Source organism: Pteropus medius, unplaced genomic scaffold (genome assembly GCF_902729225.1).
Source record: "Pteropus medius unplaced genomic scaffold, Ma_sr-lr_union100, whole genome shotgun sequence".
In the NCBI taxonomy this organism is placed as follows: domain Eukaryota; kingdom Metazoa; phylum Chordata; class Mammalia; order Chiroptera; family Pteropodidae; genus Pteropus; species Pteropus medius.
Genome location: NW_024352787.1, coordinates 10,297,045 through 10,317,027, shown reverse-complemented (window position 1 = coordinate 10,317,027; position 19,983 = coordinate 10,297,045). Strand labels below are relative to the sequence as shown.

General features: G+C 34.3%; 1 protein-coding gene across 1 annotated transcript in view; it reads left to right on the top strand.

Annotated features, from left to right (window-relative positions):
* FBXL13 (F-box and leucine rich repeat protein 13) overlaps positions 1-19,983 on the top strand; it is a 260,635-nt gene that overhangs the window by 10,146 nt on the left and 230,506 nt on the right. The window contains exons 2-6 of the mRNA XM_039848951.1: positions 3,562-3,665; positions 4,125-4,215; positions 16,023-16,090; positions 16,876-17,030; positions 17,938-18,047. Of these exons, the coding sequence (XP_039704885.1) occupies positions 3,562-3,665; positions 4,125-4,215; positions 16,023-16,090; positions 16,876-17,030; positions 17,938-18,047 (528 nt within the window). The remainder of the gene's footprint in view (positions 1-3,561; positions 3,666-4,124; positions 4,216-16,022; positions 16,091-16,875; positions 17,031-17,937; positions 18,048-19,983) is intronic.

Sequence of the window (19,983 nt, the reverse complement as noted above, 5' to 3'; positions counted from 1 at the left end):
CATCCCTGGATCTGACAATTCAGTATCTATATGGGGTTTAACAAGTGATTTCCTTGACAGTAGATGTCAAGGAAATCACTTCATTGCACTGAAGCGATCAGTGGTCAATCTGTTTGTAACCTGAAGTCCTGAATTCAGACCAGGAGTTACATGGGTGTTATTGCCCTCAGGTTAGAATTGAATACCAATGTGCAGAGCCCTGAATTAAAGATATATTGCTTCTTCATAGAGCTTGCATTGCATTTTTAAGTGCATTCTTATCTAAAAAAAAAAAGCCCAAACAAACAATGTGCAAACTATTCTACCACCTGTTTAAAAGAAGAATGTGTTCTTGAGTTTACATATGAATAAAATATTTCCAGGTAGATAATGTAAAAGATATCTTTCAGGTTCTGAGGCAGATACTCATGCATACAATTTTGTGTGAGTACATGGTGTGGGTAAGGAGGAGCCCTGGGTTTGTAGTTTAGAAATCTTATGGCTCTGTGAATCCCTGGACCTTCTCTGCCTCATCTGTGAAATCCAGAAGCAAGAATATACCCTCTGAAAGTCAAAGTCATCCTAGTGGGATCTTGGAAACAAACTGAACTGTGACTCTCTGATGTATGGGCATCTGTGACCTTTGGCCATGTGATTGATCTTGCTGGAGTTTGATCATGAATGACCTGTTGGCTCTAGAGGAGGACCCATTCTCAGGTCCTGATATAGAATTCTGGCTTCTTCACAGAGTGGTTCTGTCCACTTCTCTCTTGCATTAATCCTTTACTCCAGCCAATTGATCTGTGACCTCGGGGCTTTGTTCTTGTCCAGAGAAAAATTCTACCTGCAAGCCCCTGCCTTTCTTGCTACTTGGAAGTTTCTCCAACTGCTAAGGGCCCCACAAGCATTTGGTAATCACTTTTATTTCTACACTCATGGTGCAATAATTTTCTGTATTGCTGTTTGGGCCCTTGGCATATTTCACTATGTTCATCTGAGTATCTAAAAAGATAAAGAAGTCTTGCCCTCTTATGTGTCTTGTGTCTACCCATAGTTAAACTATTGTTCTATCAAATTTTCTCTCCTATTTTCCTTCGAATGCATTTTTCCTAATCTCTTCCATTAGATTTGATATAAAGTTAGTCTCTCTTTCTCTGTCATCACGCTGTCCTTTGAATTGTTCAAAGGAATATTTTTGAATTTCTTTTCTCTTTGTCAAGTCTTTTCCTCTAATGATGGTGATAATTAGCAGTGAAATGATTAAAAATAATGACGACGGCTTGCTATCATTGTTATCTTTTGAGTACTTATTTTGTCCTAGACACTATTCAAAGCACTTTATATATATGAATCATTTAATTCTCATTATAGTCCCATGAAATATGTACCTTCATTATGCCATGTATAGTTAAGGAAACAGAGGAACAGAGAACTTGTCAGAGGTTACATACTAGAAGATTGCAGATCCTGGATTTAAACGAATGGACTCTACCCACTGCCTCATCTTGCTCCTTGAGAGATGGATAGTAGTGGAAAGGAGTAGAAGCAACTGTCCTGGATAAACCCACATTTGTCATCAGTACGCAGACATCTTTCAGAATATGTGAGAACTATTGGGGACTGAGATAAGGAAGGCAGAACCAAAAGAAAGTGGAGGATTGCACAATTGTTTTGTGAATTTACCAACTTGAGAAAGCCAGTCTGGATAATTAAGTCATAGGTTTTTTTTTTTTTTGTCCTCGATTGTGTAAGTTTTTACTAAGAAGGCTAGCGATAATAAAACTGTGATTAATGTTTCTGAGAGTCGAACATTCATCGTGTGAGCATGTTTGCATATTTTACCTCTGCTTATAAAGACCAAGCTAATGGTTTTGTTTTTTCATTAAGAAATTACAGAAAAAAGCTATTGATTCACTAACTATGCTTTCTTATTGGCATGTAGCTATGCGTTGTTCACATCTTAATATGTATAACTTCAGAATATTTTATTTTACCCAATGGGAAACTATGAACAGTGAGATTTCTTATACAAAAAGTGAATACTTGAACTATGCTAGTTCCATATGCCTTTATTGGCATTTCAGAGACTTATCCTTTCAACCTGATTTGACTTCTGCAAAATAGCTTTTTGGGAAATGTAGTTTTCTGATCTGTGAAGCTTGGAAATATAAAGAAATAAGCAATTGCTCATATTCATATTCAGATCCCAGCTTTCTTAAAAACTTACCTTAAAGCTGTGCTCTATTAAGGCACTGTTTTCAGACTTTAGTGTGCATAGGAATCACCCAGGGAGCTAATCAAAATGCAGGTTCCTAGGCTCCTTCCTCAGAGACCACTTCACTCCCCAGGTGATTCTGATGCAGATGTCCTCAGGATGCCAGAATAGAATGGAGGAGGGGACGTGGAGTAGGAAGAACAGAAACTCAGTACTCTGGGAATCCAAGCACAGAAGTACCAGGGAGCAGATGACCTTTCATCAGAGCTATTCGAGGAGCTGTCTGAAGTCTAACCTCCACCTTATAGGAGACTTCAACCCTTTGGTAATAGGAGACTATTCAAATCTAGATTACAGCTGTAGTGAGAACCACCGATGCGAGTATATTCTCTAGGTTTGGGGAAGAAGGAAGTCAGTCTGCAGAGGGCCGAGTGCTCACTGTGAGTCACAGTGGGCCTAGGTTAGCAGGCAGAGTGGGAGAGGGAGAGGTATCTAGGTCTAACCATTTTGCCATAGTCTAAGGGGCTGGGTTTTCAGCCTGCAGGCTGCACACTAGGAGGCAAACATGGAGCTATTACAAAAAATAGGCTGTATGTGGAAGAGGGGCCAAAGAAAGCCTGCCACCCCTGCCCCACCCTGCCACGAGACAGTGAACCAAAGGCAAAGAGAAATGTCTAAGGAGGATTCTAGGTGGTTTCTGTGGGATGTGTGCTGTAAAACTTTTTCTCTGTCTCAAATGGAGAAATATGAAATAATTCTGTATGTTTCACCAAAGTTTCTTCTTTTGGGAGACTCTTGATAGGAAATAAGATGGCGGCAGCTTTCTGAGCTCCATATATGTGCTTTAAACATTTTCTTAGATCCAGTAAGTCATTCATTTCCCACCTACATGAATTATACTACAATTTTTCAAATCTATATTTTATAGATGTTGTGAATGATAAAATACAAATACATTTTAAAAAGACTTCTTGAGTTCACAGTAGATTTTAATGGTGGATTTTCTCAATCACTTTTGTGGTTGGGTCCGAGGTGTTTTTGAACTTAAAATGGAGTAGAATCCCCTGATCTAAGGAATCTCAACTATATCTTCAATTTGACTATAAAGTACTCCTCCTCTATGCAAAACACTGTGCAGTGACTATTATGTCATTTATGATGGAATTTTTTAAAAAAGAATAAAGATAAACTGCCTTTTGGTTTGACTTTAGCAAAACATTAAGACAGAATAAATATAGAGGTGTATCTATAAAGTATATGTACTTAAAACCATCACATTATTTGGCTTTATAATTGTGTGAGAGAAGGCCTATTGTTCAGTAAGAACATGCAGATCCAGAGACACTGATTCCATTTCCTTTCCCCAGGCTCTGTTGTGTGGTCTACTTGTTACATGTCCTCAGGACCCGCTGAGATATTTAGAGGAAATGATCATTATTATAATGAGAAATGGCCTTGAAAATCTTCTATGGTGAGTATTATTTTGATTTGTAGTAGTGAGATATTTTGAAGGCAAAACACTCATTGTATATTATCAAAAAAGACCTTGCCAATGAATGCGTCTAATCTCAAGGTTGTTAAAGAATCTCTCCACAGGCTTCTAAGTTGCAAAGACTTTGATAGGAATTATTTGCCTACTGATTCTCAACTTGAGGAGTACGTATAGTGCATTCGCATTAATATTATGTACTCAGTTTATTTCGAATTGGAGATGAGAAAAGGGAGGCATGCTCTCTTGGGGAGCACAGCAAAATCTCGAGGGGGGATAGGTTGTAAAAGCCCTCCTCTTGATTCTGATATGTGTCTCCCAAGGGGACAAGTCTCTTCCTTTCCTTTCCTTACACTCTCCAAAGAACCACTGATTCAATTATGGAAATAACTACTATGAAATGAAATTAATTTTTGACTATGTTTAATGATTTTATTGCAGGGATATGTGCATTGATCCATCAATGAAACCAAAAATTCGGAGATTATCTGACACTTATTTGGAACAACTTTTTGGATTGGATGATCAGCTGGTAAGTATTAGTAATCAAACATTCTAAAATATACATCTTAAGTTTTGGTGGAAGTTTTGAAATAGAATTTAGTTTTATGAATTGTGTGAGATCAGGCTGATTTTGCAATGGAGGGCACTCAGAAAAGGAACATCACACACACAGACACGCAGCCACACTCATAGTAACCTCCTCTCAATCTAAATGCTTATTTCCAAGAAGCATTTAGACAAGCCTTTGTTCTTCCTCTAGCTGATAAAATCTTTATGTTAAATTTCCCTTTTCCTCCTTTTCCTTCCCCTCCTCTCTTGCATCTTTATAATGATAAAAATAGCATTATGGAAAGCTTTAAAAGAAGATATTTTCTTTCCTTTCTAATCTACTTCCTTCTGTATTTCATCCCCCTTCATTCTTTTTGGCATCTGCCCAGGAATTTTGCTCGTGAAAGATATGGCCAAAACATTAATGAGATCTAAGTTAAAAGTCAGACCAATTGTTAATGAAAGGAACAACCAGCTCCAACAGCTGTTTTTGATTCTGTGAAGAGGGCAAGAAAGTAATTTAGGATGTGGGGGCTTTTAGAACAAAGACTATATATCTAAGAGAAGCTAAAATAGCAAAAGGCATGTAGGGAGAGAAATATTGACACAAATTAGATGTGTATGGGATCATATGTGATACATCCAGATCCCAGGCTGACATCTAGGTAAGTGCAGGTAGGGCTGGGTTGTTGCCAGTGAAGCCAGGCATTGAAAAGTAGAATCAAAGACACAGTCAAGGTGCATGCTGAGAGCCAGGGACAATCTGAAGCATCATTTAGAAGGATGGGTGGAGAGTAACAGTGGATTCTAATCAGTAGTCTGCAATACAGAGATAGAAATAGAGGGATGGAATATTTCTGCCAAGCCTGGGATGATTCTGAGGCACCAACACACTGGGAAGAGCCCACAAGTCTGATCCTTGTTGATCTGCATCATGGTGTGTGGGTGTCTTAATGACTTTAATTTATCAACCACAGACCTTTGATCTACCAAGGAGAGTGGATATCTGCAAACCAAGTTCCTGGAGATATTTTGGGGCACCCTGAACTGAGAGGGGAATCAGGGGATGAGATTCTAAGTCCCCTATGCTCACTCCTTACATGCTAGAATCATTCCACTTTGAATATAATGTCACTTGAAAACCATTGATATAAGATACTAAAACTGTTAAAAACCACTGATCTAGAGGAGTAAACCTCACTGTCAATATTTTGAAAGCGAACTTATAAAATGCAATTCCAAGAGATACCATAGCTACTTCAAAAGTCGAGTTTTATTAAGAAGGGAACTCTCAGATATTTCATGATGCTGCAAGCACAAAGGATAAAATGTTGGAAGCTGATCCTGACTTAGAAAGAAGTATGATAATTCACTAAGGCATAGAAAAGGTGCCCATTTCATAAGTTAGGAAAAATAGAAACTAGAAGTCACTTCGCAAAAATGTAAATTTCCAGGTGCCTAGGATTGCTTAGTTAGAGGGTTCAACCTAGGATGGATATAGATTAATTCATTTCTCCTTCACCCTTAAAGAAAAATGAAAAGTTGTTTTTTTTTTTTTACAAAAAAACAGGATACTAATTTGCAATGTTTCCAATATTTTAAATTACATATACTAAATAATTATTAGCTTTGCTTAAAAATATTTTTTCTGTATAGTTATAACTATCAGTAAGAGAGTTTTTAATGTTTTGATAAAACATTACAATTGTTTGACAAACAACTGTAAGTTTTCCCATCTATTATTAAGATCGCTTTGTATGGTTTCAGCATGCAGTCATTTTTATGGTCTTACACCACACAGTCCCACACAGCAAGACTCTCTGTACGTGATTATTTATAAATATATATTTGTTTCTATTTATGCAAACAGATTTAGTACAGGAAACTGTAAGTCAAATAGTTATAGAAAAAATAGGAACTGTTCTCATAACAGTAGATAGAAAGTTTGACTCTGTTCCCAAGATGAAAGAATCAACCATTGTAAGAAGGAAACTAACTTCACAGACTTTATTCCCATTTCTTAGAAAATTAAATCTCCAGATGGGCCTACCAATTACAAGAAGAAAAGACATCTATAACATTTAAAAGATCTTATTATGAAAAAAAATAACACAAAAGTAGAAAGAATGCCATAAGGTCCACCATCATCTAGCTTCAACAATAATCAACATTTTGTCAATCTTGCTAATTATTCTCCCCTTTTCTTTTTTTGCTGGAGTATAAGAAAGCAGATACAATTCCCAGGAATTGTATTATTTTACCAAGAAACATTTAAGTGTGCATCTCTAACAGGAAATGGTACTTTTAGAGAACATACCACAGTGTAATTGTCTACGCAATGAAATTAGTATTAATTCCTGACTATAACCCAGTGCTGATTATATTCAGTTATATAAAGTCTATGTTCAGTCCATATTCAGGTTTCCCAAATTGTCTCAAAAGTGCCTTTTTACATATGGCTCCAAGTTGAAATTCATACAGTATCCACATATTGGCTTGGTTGTTATGTATCTAATGTCTCTTGTAATTTACAATAGTTAGTTCTTATTTTTTTCCATGCCACTTATTTATTGAAGAAAACAGATCATTTGTCATGTAAAAGGTCCCACATTCTCATTGGTTCCTCTGGTGTCATTTCATTTGTTCTGTTTCTTGTATTTTCTGCAAGTTTGTAGTTACACCTACAAACTTAATAATGTTCAGGTTCTTTTCTCTTCGTGACAAGAATATTGCATAGCGGAGTTGTATTCCTCCTAATGTATCACATCAGGAGGCACCTATGGTCTGGTTGACCCACTTTTAATGAATCTTGATTCCTATAGACATTAATGTAATTGATTTTTGTTTTATTCTACGATACACATATAATGATTTTGGAATAACAATACCACAAGACCACTAACAATAAATGCAGTTCAAGAAAATTATGCAGTTCTTTTTGTCTTTAAGATGTATGTCCTATCAGGTATTTTCAGTAAAAATAGTAGATTTTTTTGTTACCTGAATTAATTCTTTTTTTGTGTGTCAATGGTAACCTTTTTTCCTCTTTGATATAATTATGCTCTTTCAATTATGTATAACATTACGTGGCAACAAAATTAAAACAATAAAATGATGAGTATTTTGAGAGTATCGTTTCTATTTCTGCCTCTATATCCCTTTCTCTAGGTAACCAATTTATCTTTGTCTATTGCTTCTTTTTGAAAAATTTGAGCAAAAACACTATATTCTCCTCAACTTTGACTTTTCCACAGAAGTAGCAGACTATATATAGCCTTCTGCTTCTTGCTTTTCTTACTCAGTATGTCCGAGAGATTACTCCTTTATATGACTTTTAAACTAACGCTATCACAATATACTATGCTCATAGATAGGAAGAATTAACATCGTTAAAATGTCTATACTACCCAAAGCAATCTATAGATTCAATGCAGTCCCTGTCAAAATACCATAGCACTTTTTACAGAACTAGAAGAAAGAACCTTAAGATTTATATAGAACCACAAAAGACCTCGAACAGCCATGGCAATCTTGAGAAACAACAACAAAGTTGGAGGTGTCATGCTACCTAATATCTAACTATACTATAAGCCTATAATAATCAAAACAGCATGATACTGGCGTAAAAACAGACACATAGATCAGTGGGACAGAATAGAGTGCTTATAAATAAACCCATGCCTATATGGTTAATTAATCTATGATAAGGAGACAAGAATATACAATGGGGAAAAGAGAGTCTATTCAATAAATGGTGTTGAGAAAACTGGACAGAGATGCAAAAAAAATGAAATTAGACTACTTTCTTACATCATGTACAAGGATAAACCCCAAATGGGTTAAAGACTTACATGTAAGACACAAAACCGTAAAACTCCTAAAAGAAAATATAGGCAGTAAACTCCCTGAAATTGCTCTTAGCAATATGTATTTTTTATACATATCTCCTTGGGCAAGGGAAACAAAAGGAAAAAATAAACAAATGAGACCACATCAGACTAAAAAGGTTTTGCGCAGTGAAGGAAACCATCACTAAAATGAAAGGACAACTTGCTGAATGGGAGAAGATATTGGCCAATGATATATCTGATAAGGGGTTAATATCCAAATTTTATAAAGAATTCATCTATGACTCAACACTAAAAAAACAAACAATCCAATTAAAAAGTGGGCAGAAGATCTGAATATATATTTCTCTAAAGAGGGCCAATAGACATATGATAAGATGCTCAAGATTACTAATCATCAGAGAAAAGCAAATTAAAACCGCAATGAGATATCACCTCACACCTGTCAGAATGTCTCTCATTAGTCAATAAATAAGTGTTGGCGAGGATGTGGAGAAAAAGGAACCCTCATGCTGTTGGTGGGATTGCAAATTGTTGCAGCCACTATGAAAAACAGTATAGAGCTTTCTCAAAAAATTGAAAATAGAACTACCTTATGACCCAGCAATTACACTTCTGGATATTTATCTGAAGAAAACCAGAACACTAATTCGAAAAGACATATGCATCCCTACATTCACTGCAGCATTACTTACAATAGGCAAGATATGGAAACAATTTAAGTGGCCATCAATAGATGACTAGATAAAGAAGAAGTGGTATATATATACAATGAGATATTGCTCAGCCATAAAAAGAATGAAATATTACCATTTGCAACAACATGGATGGACCCAGAGGTATTATGCTATGTGAAATAAGTCAGACAGAAAGCCAAATACCATCTGATCTCACATGTATGGAATCTGAAGAACAAAATATACAAACAAAACAGAAACAGAAACAGACTCATGGATATAGAGAACATTTAGATGTTTACCAGATGGGAGAGGGGGTTGGGGGGTTGTGTGAAAAGGTGATGGGATTAAAAAGTACAAATTGGTAGTTACAAAATAGTGACAGGGATGTAAAGTCCAGCATAGGGAATATACTCAGTAATAATTTAATAACTATGTATAGTGCCAGGTGGGTACTAGACTTATTAGGGGGATCGCTTCATAAATTATATAAACATCTAACCACTATGTTGTACACCTGGAAATAATATAAAGTAATATCGAATGTCAACTATTATTGAAAAAAAAAAGATTCAATGGAAGAGAAAAGAAAAAGCTATCACAGGGAGCATTGAGTAACAAAACCCTAAAATCTAAATGAAAGATGTGGGCCTAAAAGGTCTTAATTTTTGATAAGACAAACTTAGTTTAACTATGAAAAGGAAACTTATGACCCCAGGGGCTGGGCTTTTAAGCATTTGGGAGAGGTGGACAGATCTTGTGCCCCAAACAGGAATCAAATGGTTAATAACCACATCCAATATCCTTGCTGGTTTGCAAAATTTCTTTTTCTTTTGAGATTGGGTAGATAACGTTTTCAGAGAAAGCATCAATATAAGTATTACTGTAACCTGGAAGAAATAAAAATAAAAATAAAAATAAAAATAATGAAGTGTAGAAATAATGATGATATGAACTAGATTTATGTTGTTTATTTTAGAATAATGTTAAGTGTAAAGTAGTAATAATAGTTAATGATGTGACATTTATGTATGTTTGCTATGTATGGCATTTGAAAGTTCTAAAGAATATCTTCGTAAGTTTTTAATTTAGTTTAGTTTGTTTCAGGGACTTCATTTAATAAAGTTTTAATAAACGTTTACCTGTTTAAGAAAAAATTAGTTTTTCAAAGTTGAATTTATTTAAATATGTGTTCATTAAACAGAGCACTAAACTATAAATAGCAGTGAGCATTTCTTTCCTTGCACAAAAGCCCATTGGGCATTAAAGTCTCTGAATAATTTACAGAAGATCAAAAAATAAGAAAATTACTCATAGTGAAAACTCCAATCCTTGATACTGTGCCATGGTACTATGTTACAGACACCACTCACTTCTGAATTAAAGATATGGTTTCTTTTAGTATTGTTGTGACATATTACTAGTAACTTTTATAGCCTATAAAAAAAAATCAGAGTTGGCAGGGATTCAAATTAGATTGTGCATTCAGCACATACTTATAAACTCTAAGTCTGTTCAGGATGCTATAATGAAAATACCATATAGACCAGATGATTATTATTAACAACAGGGATTTATTTCTCATGGTTCTGGAGGCTATAAAGTCAGGAGAAAGGCACTGCAAAATTTGGTGTCTGGTGAGAGGTTACTTTCTGGTGCATAAACTGCCATCTTCTTGCTTTGCTCTCACATAGCAGAATGGGAGAGAGAGCTCTCTGGGTCTTCTTCGTAAAGACATTAACCCCACTCATGAGGGCTCCATCCTCATGTCCTAATCATCTCCAAAAGACCCCTTATTCAAATACCATCACACTGGGGATTGGGTTTCAACATATGAATTTTGAGGGCACAAACATTCATTTTATAACACACCTCATGCTTTTATGCTAGCTTTATCCTAGAATAATAGTATGTGGGTTATTAATGACACTCATAAATGAAGTAAAAACATGTACTTTAAAATATGTTAACATATCTTAAAACAATTTAATATATAATTTCTCAATTCAAGGGTAAACGGAGCAAAAAAAAAAAAAAAAAGGGAATTTTCCACCAGAAGAAAAATTGTATAATGTGCTAAAACCCCAAAATTATAATATGAAATTAATGATTTATATTTATTTTTCATTTGGGTCTTATCAGACTCCTAATATTATACTAGGTACTTCGAATATTATAGAAACAAACTTTTTTCTATGGATATTACTTAAATGCATCCATTTTCTCATATATAATAAATGCACAGTATCTTACAAAGTTAAAAATTAACAGTACAAATTACTAATGACATTAGAGATCCAAAAATTCGGTATCTGTTTGTAAGTTAGCATTAACGATTTCTAATTGTATTTCAGTATCTTCATTTATTGCAAAATTTTCCTATGTCTCACCAGCCTGGGATATGAATAGAACAAGTTTATAGTAACATTCCAAATTTTACTGCCTCTAGCACCTAGCTTCATAATACAGGAGACTGGTTTCCCCTTAAAAATTCCAACCAGTTGTTTTGAGCAATCCCAAAGCTGTCTCATGTGAATTCAAGAATTCCTCTTAAGTCTCTGTCCCAAACTCATGAAGCCATCTGAAGGTGGAGCCTTAGCACTGCTGCCCTTCCCTTCCTGAGAACTTCGAAGTCTAACCGAGATGGCACTTATTCAACCACAAGTCCTTAAGATGCCAAAAGAACCTTCCTTTCTCTGGACTCCTTGCTGTACTCAAACCATACCCGGTGGTCATACTTTTTGAGAGATGCTTTTCTGAAGACCTCTATTAAGTCAAACTTGCCCTTCAAGACTAAAGCCACAATCGTTTACTTGCCAAAATAGTACCACTGTGTGGCATGAACTTAAAACTTTCCATTCATTTTGCCACCAGTTTTGAAATGAAGTACTTCTTGATAAAATTGTAATTTGAGGGGTTGTATTATTTTAGAATTTGTTACACTGTAAGACATTTGCAACATTTTTATCACATTTCAAATTTTTTTGGATTTGTATATATTTTATTAAATTTATCGAGGTGACATTGGTTAATAAAATTATGTAGGTTTTAAGTGTACAATTCAATAATACATCATCTGTATATTACTGTGTGTTCACCACTCAAAGTCAAATCTTCTGTCACCATATATTTGACCTCCTTTACCCTTATCTACCGCCCTCCACCCTTTCCCTCTGGTGACCACTAAACTGTTGTTTGTGTTTATGAGTGTTTGTTTGTTTGTTTATCTTATTCATTTGTTGCTTTCAGTTTTATATCTCACATATGAGTGATATCATGCAGTTCTCAGCTTTTTCTGTCTGACATTGCGTTTAGCACCACAATCTCAAGATCCATCTATGCTGTTGCAAATGACAGTATTTCATCTTATGGCTGACTAATATTCCATTGTATATATGAACCAAGTCTTCTTTATCCAATCATTGATTGAAGAACACTTCGGTTGTTATTTCAAATTTTTAAAATTTAAAGTCACGAAATTTGATGGCATCATGCCGCATGTGCTCTATGGAGGTGGAGGAAATGCCTTTCCTTACTTTGCATTGCACAAATAGTATATGTGTCTCATAGGAGCAGTTCTTTTGGATCTTGCGTGTAGTATCTTCTTCCTTAAGGCTCAAAGCCCCAATCATGAGACCAAGAGAGATGTCATGCAGCTTCCCTCCCCCCATCCTAGTCATTCTTTCAGATGATAGAAGAAAACTTCCTTTTGTCAAAATAAATTCAAAACAAAAATATCTAAGTTGATTTCCAGAACTTAAAAAAAAATTCATTAGAGATGCTCAGATAACTGAATTAATCAGATTTAGGCTGGGACCATCCCTTCCTTGTCCTTTATATTCATTAAATTTGAAAAATATAGAAAAGGATAATGAAGAGAAGGTGGGAAATTCCTCACATAAATTGAGTTATCAGTGCAAATATATGGCCCTTGTTTAGATTCTAGTTTGAACAAACTACCTGTATAAGACATTTGGAGAGAACTATTCAAGAAATTTGTTATGGAGTGGTTATTAGATGATATTAAATGATTATTATTAATCATCTAAGGTGGGATAATGGAATCGTCGTTGTGAAGAAAATGTGCTTAGAGATAGATACTAAGATATTTCAGAATGAAATGTCATGATTTATATATTATGTATACTTCAAAATAGAAAAGGCAAGTATGGCAGGATATTGACAATGTTCAATGTAAACTATGGGTATTGGGTATTCATTCTACTTCTCTGTCAGTTTGAAATTTTTTAAAATAAAATATTTTTTAAGACTGAGTTGTAATTATACTGTATCTAGTATCTTTTCAAAAAAGAAATCATGTTGTATTTTACTTCTTTTTAACTTATTTCCAGCTATAAAAAATATTTCCTTGAAACTCGAGTGTGAAGACAAATGTAGTTTCATTGAATTATATTGTATCTTGTTGGAACTCAGCCTTCACATTTTTCTGCCCCCAATGTACATGAGGGATAAGACGTACTCTCAGTAGTAATAGTGACTCATCAATAGTGGTGATTCCTAGAGAGGGCGAGAGTGGGGAAAACTTAAGGACGGTGAGGGAGTGAGCATGGATAGTTTAAAAGAAGTTTCACAGGTGATTCTAATTGTCCTCTGGAGATGGGACCACACGCCTAAAAGAAAAAAGGAATGTCGAATTCCAAGTAAATGTTGGAAAAATTCTTTTACAACTTATTTATTACTTAGATATTGCTTCTCTAACTTTAGAAACTATCTCCCATGGCAGAATTGCTCTTTAATTTCCAGACTCGAAACTAATCTTAAGTATAATTGGACTCTCAGAAATCATATGGTGATGCATCTTCCACTCTTTCTCACTCTCTTCACTTGTAACTAGCAGGTGTCTGTGTGCTTCGGCCCTTGTGGGAAATTGGTGTGTATGGTATGTGAGGTCCTGGAAACAGGGCTCTCACTCTGAGGTCCTCTAACCAGTAGTCCCCAACATTTTTGGCACCTGGGACCGATGCTTTTATGAGAATCTAATGCCTAATGCTCTGAGGTGGAGCTGAGGCAGTGATGCTAGCGCTGAGGAGTGGCTGCAAATACAAATGAAACTTTGTTCGCTTGCCTCCTGTTCACCTCCTGCTATGTGGCCCAGTTCCTAACAGGCCACGGTCCGGTACTGGTCCGCCACCTAGGGCTTGGGGACCCTGCTACCAATGCCAGGTTGCTTTTTATCCAGCAACTTCTCCATAGAGTTGTTGCCCAAATCCTTTACTCTCCATTTGTAGCGGCCAGATGGCAGAGAATAAGCCTACATCCAGGCAGTTGTTTAATTCTCTCAATCAATCTGTACATATTTGTTGAGCTCCTACTCTATACAATACGCTGCCATCTAGAATAAAAAGGTGAGAGAATATTTTCCATTTGCAAGCAGTTAATATACAACAGCTAGGACGAGTAGAAAGCATGTTGCTGGAGCGTCAATGGTGAAAGCATAGGTACCGAAAGTAAAACCATGTTACTGAAAGTACTGGCATGTGACTGATAGTTAGACTGGCCAGAGGTACTGCTGAGCTGCAGTGGAGCTGACAATTGACCAGCCCATTGTCTGGGCTGTATGGGGCATCACTGGGCTGGAGTTCTTGCTGCCGGTCAGTCCTTCAGAGATGCTCTCTTAAAGCTACTTTTCCCTGTGGAGAAAACAAGAGGATGCCAACAGAGAGGAAAAAAATCGTGGTTATTTTAATTCTATTAGAGTTTTATTTTTTTAAAACTGGGAGAATAATATAAAATTAAAATAAGAATTTAGAAAAAAAACTTTGAAAAATTCTTAAAAACTTGAAAAAAGAAATATAATTACAAACTCTTTTCATCATGAATTAATGGAGGCTTCAATTTCTCCTTTCAAGAATAGAATAGAAACACTTCTTTGCTGATTTAAAGAGCTGATCATTAGAAAGAAAAGTCAAGTTCAAGTGTTGCTGGCTGAATTATAATTTTTCTTTTCAAAGTCATTATCACCATAATGTTTTGAACTGCATTTATTTCATTGTGTTATATACTCATATTTAACAATTATTACATTTAGATATTTATATAGCACTTTCCAGGTTATATCTTCTAAAGAGAAGTTTAGGCTTAGGAAATTGAGGGACCAACAGCAGAGCTGAAAAATAATAATGTAGATGAAATTTATCTTTACCTCTGTCACCTCATTTCTTTTTTGTACTCTTTACTTATCTGGATTCCTTTCACCCATGAAAATTAGAATTTAGTAAAGAATGACTTCAATGATTTACATTCTCTTTCACCACAAGCATAATTTGCATATAATCCCCATCTAAAATGAGACTTTCCAAATGTCATTGAGCGTGAAGCAGAACATCAGGGGGCCCAGGGACCTTTGTTGTATGCCTAAAATAAATCGATGATTAACATGTGTTTGCTGTATCTATTAACTGAACAAAGCATTTACAACAACATGCAAAGGTGAAAAACAGTTATTTTAGAAAAGTATAATTCAGAATTCTGGGCAGTTGGTATAGATTTGAATCAAACTTATCTCTACGCCAAATAGAGGTGATCATATGTTTGTGTAGTTATGTAGAAATAAGGGTGGGAATAACCTAAGAGAAAACATACACCATTAGCACTTTACAGTAGTCATGTACATATAATAAATGCATTAATATAATATTAAAGAATCGACCGAAAGTACAGACAATTTCAGCAATCTTCAGCTATTCCCACATATTAAAGTGCATTATTGTGAATAGTTGCAAGTGATAAATTTGCATCTTTTGCAGCATATTCCTCAGTTAAGACTTTTAATTTATGTGGTTTTCTATTTCTGCTTGGTAACTGAGGCATTCTTGTATGTTTTTTTTTTTTTTCTGAAAAGAATGATCTTATTTCATACTCTTGAGAAGGCAAAAATCATCACCGTTTAACAGTGACACACACAATGACCAGCTGACCCACAACTCTATACTCCTATCAACATAGCTGATAACAATAATAATGCCATAGTCCTTACCTTCAAATGCTTTAAAGTAAGTTCAACATACTGGGAAATTTTTAAGCTGTGATTTTAACTTTTAAAAAATAGGTAATAGGCATACATAACAAAATTCCAAAATATATAAATGATATACAATTCTTCCAGTTTATTTCTGTCTTCCTACTGCCCAGTTATGCCCCTTAGATGTGACCGTTGCTGTAGTTTTCTTGTGTACCTCCCAGAAGTGGCCTGTGCATCGCATTTATTTCTAATGTTTATTTCATTTATTTGTTTATTTTAGATCACTCCAGAATTGATGATAAAAGCATGTACTTTTTATACTGGAAATTTAGTAAAGACCCACTTTTGGTAAGAATGTGATTTTTATATACTATTTTTTCCTCTTTGTATTCTTATTCTTGATAGTTTCCATATGAAGAAAAGCTCACTTTTGGCCAGTTGTGCTGATTTTATGTTTTCAATGATGTTTCCATAATTTATTATTATTTTTTAAAATATTTAATTAGCTTTTACTTAGTTAAAATATGTTCTTTATTTCTTCAAGGTATCACTTTCTTTTTTAAAAAATAAAACTTTAAAAGCAAAAATATAGATCCATAATTTCCTTATCTGAAACCCTTAGAACCAGATATGTTTTGAAATTTATATTCCTTTTTTTGTTTAAATTTTAGAAAGATACTCTCTATACATATTTTGTATTATGTAACATCTTCAGTGGTGTCTGAGGTGGCACTCTGAAACCAAACATATTTGAACATATTAGTATTTCTACAGCGACATATATTCTTACTAAGTGAAATGAATAAAAGCTCTGAGCAGCCATGTGTCATATCTAGAGATTTTGATGCAGAATTAGTTTAGGTCAGGTCTAGTTTTGCCTCTAAAAATAGGTTATGAAAAAACACTTTTGGATTTAAGAGTCTTCTGGGCTTCAGGGATGTAAATAAGGGAAGTGTAAGCCCAAAGGAAATGTAAAGTCTGGCTGGAAATAAAGCAATAAAAATAATGTAATGATTTCTTTCTATGCTGTGGTTTTTGAGGAGATCAAGAAGCTATTACTTTTTCATCCCTCTCTATTTAGTAATGTATCGCCATACCTGAAAATATTATTTTTCTGTATTTTCTGCCTGTAGTAGTTGGAAAAGCACAGCAATACCTCACATAAATGAAGGTGACATTCAGGCTGAAAAAATGGAAAAAGCAATGGAATATAACAATTTGAAACTTCAAAAATATGTATTTTGTCATTGGCACACTTATGTGAAAAGTAAAAAAGAACAACTTAAAGGTAAATTCTTACATAGTAGCAATTATTTTTTATATTCCTGTATTCCAAGAATCAGAAACTTTAAGCATGGTTTATACTAGAGCATTTATTACATTTATTTATTTATTTATTTATTCATTCATTTATTTATTTATTTATTTATTATTTTTATGTCTAGATAATTACCATGAAAAGTAAAGCCACTAATTTAAAATATTGAATGAGATTTGTCTCAAGGGAGTTTATTGTAATAGAAAACAGACATTTAAAATAAAATCTTAATTTTTAAAATAAAATCTGCATTTTTGTGATGTACATACAAATATAAGTATAAATAGGACCCACTGTCAGTTTTTTTACATCATAAAGAGCTGGTTTATTATAGATAGGTGCCAAACTGATTTTCTTTTAGAGAGAGTTATGTATTCTTTATAGATATTTCGTTTAATTTATACATAAGGCATAAAACATATGTTCTTTTACTTAAAACTTTGGTGGTTGTAATGAGTGGACAGTGCATGGACGTGATCTTAGGAGCAGGGATATAGAACTCCAGCCTTTTGCTTAGATTTTATCTAGCTCACCAGATATTGATTTGTTTATGGCCGGCCGTTGCAAATCAGAGAATCATTTCCTCTTGATTGGCTACTACTGGTATCTCAGTTAAAGAGGATCCTCCAAAGGTTTTAACATTAAGGGAATGGGCCTCTATTGCTGAGAGGAAACAATTGGCTGCAGCTGTGAAGCCACTGCCCTCTGTGAGTGATATCCCCAGCCTGCCTTAGTCATCCTCCCTCCTGGCCTGGCCCCTGTAATTAAAATCAAACAAAATTATCAGATACAACATTGGTTCATATTATAAATATGATAGAATATTAAACACTTTTTTTGGAAACAGTAGTACAGTATTCTAATAAATTTTCTTCAGAAGCACTATTGCGGATACGACAGATATTCAACTATATCAAGCTAATAAATATCCTGACTAAGTGGAGGAATAAAGCAAGATATAACTATAAAAAGAGAGAAGATGAGCTGGTATGGTATATTGGAAACTTAATTTTTTTAGAAACTAAATTTTGCTGTTATATTGATGTTACCTCAGATAATAATGCTATGTGTGGAAAATACTAAAATTATGAGTATTATGTACTTTTGATGGGGTTCCTTTTCTTTTAATTTAATAATTTAAATTATACTTCGGCTACCTAAAACATCTCCTAATAAATTCTGTTTCATTTCAACTATCAACATCAAGGAAAATCTTTTAACATTTTGTTTAAACTTATTGTTAAAGATACTAAGAATTTTGTTTAAGTAAGTTTATATAGATGTCTTTAAAATGAAAGAGAAACTATTTGTTATGATTATAATAGAAAAATAAATGATAAAGATGGAATAAATTTATTTTTTCCAGATAAGGTTAAATTGCCATTTTTTTCAATTTAATAAATTATCTTAATATTAAATTATTTTTGAAATTACTAAATTGCTAAACTTAAAGTATCATTCTTTTTTAAATTAAATTTTTTTATTTTCACCTTTTATGTTTATTTATTATTATTTTTTTAAAGTATCATTCTTAACTGACACTCCCACTAGGAATTAAAGCAATTAAAACAGAGAACCCAAGCAAACTCTTTCAAACTTAAAAATATCTCTCGTTAGCTTAAACTATTACTATATTATTATTTAATGTATTAGAATATTTACAGTAACTACTGGGATTAGGATTCCAATGTGCTGCAAATTTTTGTAGTTACATTATTTAGTAGGTAATTTTTTATTAATATTCTTTGAAGAACAAAGTTGAGATAAATAGGAAAGAGAAAAGTAGGAAGAAATTAAACCCTCTGTTTTGCAGTTGTGTCGTGGAGGGCATGATCAATGGCCTCCTACGACAAAAGATGTTGAAACCAATGATACTACTACACACATACAAAGAGTATGAAAAGATATATTACTCACATAATAAAAGATATATTACTCAGTGCTAAAGCCTGTGGTGGATATTGAGATGACTAAAGCATAGTTTTTGCTACCTAAAAGTTGGTCGTCTACTGGTATTGAAGTGGTGTTCTTGCCGGATGTCCTCTAGCATTCGCCTTTTGTGGACTGCTCATTCAGTGTTCTCCACCACTTTGTGCACTAAACTAGTTTTGACTCCAGCCCCGATGTCTGATCATCGATTGTCTAATGGCAAAATAGGTAACTGTACATGACCAGTCTGTCCATTTTACACCCTCCTTGAACTGAACAACCCCGAGAGCAGACAATATTGTTTTGGATGTGTATTATATAGTTAATTGGGTGTTCAGAGAAAATATATTTTTTTTAGCTATGTGATTTCTTGGCCTCACAATCATTCTGTATTCACTTAGGTGGAGTGAGGATGGCAGGTGTGTGCTGGGAAAAGGGGAACACTTCTGTGTGCTAATTCTCCAATGTGTGTTCTTCCTTAGAGTCTATTATATATATTAAAACAAAATTGTGTGTGTGTGTGTGTGTGTGTGTGTGTGTGTGTATGTGTGTGAAATGGGTGAAACACTTATTTACTTACTCTTGGGGCTTTTTCTTGATTATGCCATTTTCAGGCAAACCCCAAAATTCTTTTCTCTGACTCTCCTTTTTATTTTCATGCTAACCATCTCCGTTCTATGCCCCCAAATACCAATGCTGTCGCTACCAGAACCTTGACTTTGGGCTTTAGCTTCCTTATCTGTAAAAGAGGAGACTGGATCACACTTTCTGAGGTGGCTGTCTAAACCAATGTTGTATGACAACTAATGGAAATGATCTATAATGCTCTAGTGGTTCGGAGAATATTAAACATGCTTTGGATAATGATAATTTATGTAATGATGATGATAATAAATAATGTTTAATTGGTGCTATTATTGTGTTAAGCATTGTGCTTTGTGTGTATCATCTCATTTAACCCTTACATCAATTCCAGTGAATTTGTAAATTATTT